This window comes from Botrytis byssoidea (genome assembly GCF_014898295.1).
Source record: "Botrytis byssoidea strain MUCL 94 chromosome Unknown BBYS_019, whole genome shotgun sequence".
NCBI lineage: Eukaryota > Fungi > Ascomycota > Leotiomycetes > Helotiales > Sclerotiniaceae > Botrytis > Botrytis byssoidea.
Genome location: NW_024065860.1, coordinates 385,676 through 391,795, shown reverse-complemented (window position 1 = coordinate 391,795; position 6,120 = coordinate 385,676). Strand labels below are relative to the sequence as shown.

The following is a 6,120-nucleotide window of genomic DNA, read 5'->3' as shown; positions in this document are numbered from 1 at the left end:
GTAGGCGGCTAGCTATATACTATTCCATTCATTAATGTTTGAATGGCATTTAAAATTCTCCAAGACCCCAGATACTCGCTCGTGTATATAACATACCCAGATTGAACAACCTATGAGAGACGTTACCAGAGATTCATTATTAGGTATCGATTATAACCCAGGATTGTTTTGTACATTTCACCTCACTTGCATCCATTGCTACTTTGCATCCAAATCCACCACTAGTGCATCTACATCTACAGATACGCCATCCGCATGCCAATTCCCATGCCATCCCGCACTTTCCAATATGTAATTGATATACTGTCTCGTCTAGGTGAACACTTTGCCAGGCTAAGGTTATTTCTGTTTATTTCCCTTGACGATGAACAGCAGCTTACCTCAGAATTTATATTTATTTATATGATTGTGATTTTTTCCAAGAGAGGGTGCTCACTTCCTCTGACCCTACCTACCTACTCACCTAGTAGATACTCTTCCATAATTGATTTCACATCTGTCTCTCCCTAATTGCAGACTTGCTGTGTGTCTGTGTGAGTGTGTGTGTGTGTGTGTGTGTGTGCAAAGAAATCCCGCTATCTGCATGCTGCACGAGCTAAATTAGCTTCAGTGTATCTTATCGAGTATAAACCAATAGCAATTCTTGGATTCTTTCTTCTCCACACAATCTTCCTAAAATCCCCAAAGTAATCACCTAGAAACCCCCCCTCTCCCCCCCAAATTTCGATCTTTGAACAGTCCACCTACCTCAAACCTCTTTTTCCCATACATCACATCACATCACCTCACCTCACCTTACCTTCCTTACCTTACCCTCACTATCACTACCAACAATAATCATAAGAAAGAAAAGAGAAAGAGAAAGAGAAAGAGAAAGAGAAAGAGAAAGAGAAAGAGAAAGAGAAAGAGAAAGAGAAAGAGAAAGAGAACGAGAAAGAGAAAGAGAAAGAGAAAGAGAACGAGAACGAGAACGAGAACGAGAGCGACAATTCCAATCCTCCAGCCATTTCTTCATTCCATTTGCAAAGAAGAAGACTTTTGACGCCAACCTCCATACTTCTTTTAATACTATCCAGTTACACATAATTCATTCTCACCTATCAATTCTTCGTGCCCATCCATTCTTTGATTGTAAAGGTCGAAAAAGGCTACCACCACCAGCCAACTTTCTTATCAATCCATCACAATATTATCTCGTCATTCTTACATACCTACCTACTTCATACAGTACTTTGATCCCAACCTTTTACAATTAAATCGTACACAATTGGAAACGATCATCTAATTCACATCGCAAGACACATCTTCTCAAATTAATATGAACATCATTTCAATTACATTTTAATACACGCGCGCGAAAGGATAGAAAGGTTTCCTTGGGATAGTGGAAACCTACCTACCTAAACTTCCTCGTTCGGTCGGTACATCGCACGGTCATCATTCATCGTCAGGTACCGCATATTTGACAAGTCAACTCGTACGAATCTTATGATTCCAATAGAAAGAAAGATTTCCATCAATTAAATCAATACAATTACGATATTTGTACAAAGAGCAACGAGATCACACACTAAGGCCTTCTTACCACACTTCATACTCTTACCATCATCTATTGCGCAAATCTCATCAACCCGCAATAATACACACTCACACCTCACCCACACTCGACTTTTATCCCACACTTCACTTACATTCATACATACACACATACACATCCACATCCACACACGCATACATACAACCAAGAATTCCAACCAACCCATTTGCGCGAAAGCTTCCTTATCGTTGCGATTACCACTCCACTCTAATCTTATTTCGATAATCAACCTTCTCACCCGCATCCGCCCCCTACCACTTTCTTACCCGAACACCACATAACCTTCGAGCGAGCGCGTCAACCAGCACTACGGTCGCAAAAGCATCCAAGCCTTTTGTGATCTCCCTACACGTTCAACACTCATCATTCTGCAGAGAAAGAGTTGAAACAAAAATCCAATAATTATCAAGATTTCGTTTTCGGCCCATCTTCTTTATTTGCGACACCTCGAGTTTCTAAGCAATTACAACCCTCGACATTTTAATCACAAAACCACCACTTAGCACGATTTTATCACCAGAGAATGCCATGAACGCCCAAGTGTTTGTCCCACAAGGCCAGGCCTTTCGTCAATCCAATAACAATCAACAACCATATCAATCCTTATCGATGGCTACAATGAATGCCTTCGCATTAGACACTTCATCGCAAAATACTCCACAATCGAATGGTGGCGCATCATTTACATCGGGGCCGTGTTCCGTTTTAATCCGTCGTTTACCATCGAATACCACTGAAGATGCACTACGATCAATGGTAGTATGGTCTAAAGAGTTCACTGAAGCTGAAGTATTGTCTCCAGAGAAATCTGATGATGCAGGTTTCCGAGCTGCTATTCTCCACTTCAAGTCCCATGCGGGCGCGCTCGAGGCTAAGAACATGCTTGATGGAAAACCAAATATTGCAAACGATGCGAATATGGTGGTGGAAATATTTTATGGAAGTCCCACCACCGCTCGTCGATATACTGTCGATACGAACACAAACGCTGGACCATCCAGCTCCACTTCCTCCACGGCTTCTTCAGCGGGTCCGACCCCTCGACAATCTTCAAGATTCAACAATTCCTTCACATCTGCACAAAGAGTTTCACCTACAAATAACAATGGAAACTATTCAAACAATGAATTGCCAAATCCCGAGTCGAGTGCTCGCTATCAAAATTTGTTCTCTCCGCAATCTCCCATTGGAAATCACCTCAATGATCGCCCCCGCATTACAGGCAAGTCATTGATTAATAACGATTCCGGCGAAGATGACGAGACAGGCGAACTTCTCAAAGACCCAGTGGCTTATGCTGAAAATGGAGCCACATCTAGTCAAACACGACGCCCGACTAACCCTCAAATTCCCATCACCACCCGTATGGCAAGCTTATCTCTGGCGACGAACAATGCTGGAGGTCCAGCTTCCATGTCATCTTACGCGTCTCAGCAGACTATGCCAACCATGGCAAATGCGAACACCAAGTCACCGGTATCACAACCGCCTCAACACTACCAACTTGGAAGTCAACACTATCACCGCCATAATTTCCCACCTGTCAATCCTGCTGACCAAAATCCTCCATGCAATACTTTGTATGTTGGTAATCTTCCAATCGATACTTCAGAAGATGAGCTCAAGGCCCTGTTCTCAAAGCAGCGTGGATACAAGCGCCTTTGTTTTAGGACCAAGCAAAATGGTCCAATGTGTTTTGTAGAATTCGAGGATACTTCTTTTGCGACGAAAGCTCTCCATGAACTATACGGCCATCCTTTGCACAACAGCATCAAGGGTGGGATTCGTCTGAGCTTTTCGAAGAATCCTCTTGGTGTTCGATCTGGTCCAGGAATGGTATCGCCAGGTCCCGCAAATGTACCAGGCGGCATACATGGTATGAACGGCGCTATGATGGGCGGCTTGGGAGGATCTTTCAGCACTGCGAATGGACCTCCTCCAGGTCTTTCTGCGCCACCTGGTTTGGGACCAGGTAGAATGGGTTATGCTGGTGCAATGAGTTCTGGAGTTATGGGTGGTAATCAATATGCTTCTAATACTTCGTTCGGGGGACCAAACAATTGGAATGGTCAAGGTTTCACGTCAGCCATGGCTGCTGGCGGCCCAACACCCATGATGAACGGTTCTAATGGCGGGTTTCCTCCTGCATATATGATGGGACGATAGACGATGGGAATCACTGCATGTGCTGAGAGTTACAGGTGTAACAATGTAGTTGGTCATTCGTGGGAGTTTTGTTTGCTGCGGTTAATTATTTGCACCTATCATGTATGGTAGAGTGATGTCTTTGATTTTATCTTGTACTAGGGTTCATCAACGGGGAGTCCAACGGTGCTGCATCAGGTTGCATTTTACATTTTTGTAGCGGGGTGTTCACGATCATAAGATTCCCCATCGCGTTGTTGCAGTTGTGGGAGTTGTAGCAGAAGCTGGCAAAGGGAGGGACGCATTTGGCATGGTGTTTTTTTCAATGGACTTTCTTTATGATCCCTTGTATTTTTGCAATTATTTATCGCATTTGGCGTACTTTTGCGATTTCAAGGGCGCAAGCTGGCTGGCCTGCGAGAGTTGGTACTTATTAGCTCATGATTTGAGTACTATTACCATCAGTCTGGGTAAACGGGATGGATTTCATGCATAACAAGTAAAAGAGGGGATGGAAAAGGCGTCGGAACATTTCGTCATTCATCTGGGCATCTACATGAAAGGAACTTACCATGTAATGGATGGCATATCAAATTCAAGGCCATGTGTTTAGCTTGGCATATTCTCACAATAATGGGCGTTCTGGCATTCAGGGAGAGGATTTCATTGTGGTTTCTTTAGAGTCCGGTTCACAACAAATTTGATCTTGAAAATGGATCGAGATAACGCCAAAGATTTCTACGAGCAATCCTTACATCATTGTTACTGTATGGTTAGCTCTTGAATTAGCATATTTTATTATGAGTTTGAACATTTTTAGGCTTCCCTACGTGAAACAAATATTTATCTGATGAGGATATAAGACGAGAGTACCGAATTAACCAAGTTATCTTGAGGATGAGTTCGACAGTTACAGGGTTCTAAAAGCTTGCTTCGCCTGGCTTTAATTTATTTCTCATGTACCTAGGATTGAAGCCAAGAACGACTGCAGGGTGCCTACATTTGATTTTGTTCATGTGATACTAATGGAACCTACCGGCGCTAACCACATTTTCGCTTAATTTTTTCCTGTGCTCAAGCTCTTTTTCAATTCAAATTTGATTTTTTTTTTTCCAACAGAAAACATGAATACACAACAACACAATCGTCCTCCACCACAAACCGTGGTAGGAGGACTCTTCCATCAATTGTAAGCTCCCTCAATTTTCATTCTCCCTCTGCAAATTCTATGATGAACATCGTGTCGCCCCTATCTTACCAATGAGCTTTTGCTCCCGTGGTGATTAACCTGTCTTAACCAAACGGACTTTCTGATAATCATTGCACAATTCTTATTGTATTTGACCTTTTGTTACGAAAACCGGATACTAATTGTTTTGCAGATTAGCAAATTGGCTTCTATGCACTTGTGCCATGAATTCACGGATGCACCAACTTCGGTTTGTTTTGCTACCAACATTCTCACGACCCCACCATGCGATGGCATATCAACTGTACGTTATATCCTCTCTTCTTGTTCAACATCAGGTTCAACCAAAGTACAGTGATGAACAAAACATGTACTATCAAATACAGATCAACAATGACGAATAAACTGGTTCGATTACCTGATAGTACTTTGGTTGAACTCTTCTTCAATATCAATTGATACAGATCCTTGAATACAATACTAATATTTGGATTCATAGAACTTTTAGCACAACTTGCACTTCAGTTTCCGGCATATACTGATCAGGTAATTACAAATTTTTCTCTTGTTCAGATTGAAATGGATAATCATCCATTTGTCGATGATGCAAAAAAACATTCCATGCTAAATCCGATAGACTTGTTCTAATGCGGAAGACAACGTAGACTTTTCATCTTTCACCTGAGGCACTTTTGCTATCAGAATACTTTATGTGGTTTTATCTGCAACTCATATGCTAATATGTTATACAGAGAACTAGCTTTCATACTGTGCAATGTCACCTTTATCGTTGCCGATGGCACAAACAAATAATTGTTTGAAATAGGTTTGGAGGTTGAACATAGTGCTCATGGAACATCTGTTTCTCGGCGCATAGGTGCAATGCTTTGTAGTGAGCCTTTAGTCATAAGATACCACAATTTAATTTTTCGTCCAATAATTTGTTCTCTTGGAGCCTGGCAAGCAAAAGTGAAAGAAAGTGTCATCATGCCAAACATTCTTAGTTCAATGGACCGGGAATCAAAGTCCTGCAAAAGGTCTACCAACAGGATTCCGGTGATATGCCAGCTTGGAGGTCTTGAAACATTGTGGTTCATCAATGTTTTCAGGGTCCTGACCTTGAGCCTGGACTTGGATGAATTACATTATGCCAGCCATGTAGATGGTGTACTGCAAATCATTCCAGACG

At 42.1% G+C, this 6,120-nt stretch overlaps 2 protein-coding genes across 2 annotated transcripts; both read left to right on the top strand.

The window, feature by feature from the left end:
* Nucleotides 1–2,125: 2,125 nt before the first annotated feature.
* EAE97_008801 (uncharacterized protein) lies at nt 2,126–3,763 on the top strand (the record flags this gene model as incomplete). Its single annotated transcript, XM_038879316.1, has 1 exon — nt 2,126–3,763. One exon carries the CDS (start codon nt 2,126–2,128, stop codon nt 3,761–3,763), a length of 1,638 nt encoding a protein of 545 aa, XP_038729827.1.
* Nucleotides 3,764–4,866: 1,103 nt separating this feature from the next.
* EAE97_008800 (uncharacterized protein) lies at nt 4,867–5,473 on the top strand (the record flags this gene model as incomplete). The annotated part of the gene is made up of 3 exons (XM_038879315.1): nt 4,867–4,931; nt 5,125–5,235; nt 5,431–5,473. 3 exons carry the CDS (start codon nt 4,867–4,869, stop codon nt 5,471–5,473), a joined length of 219 nt encoding a protein of 72 aa, XP_038729826.1.
* Nucleotides 5,474–6,120: the final 647 nt, after the last annotated feature.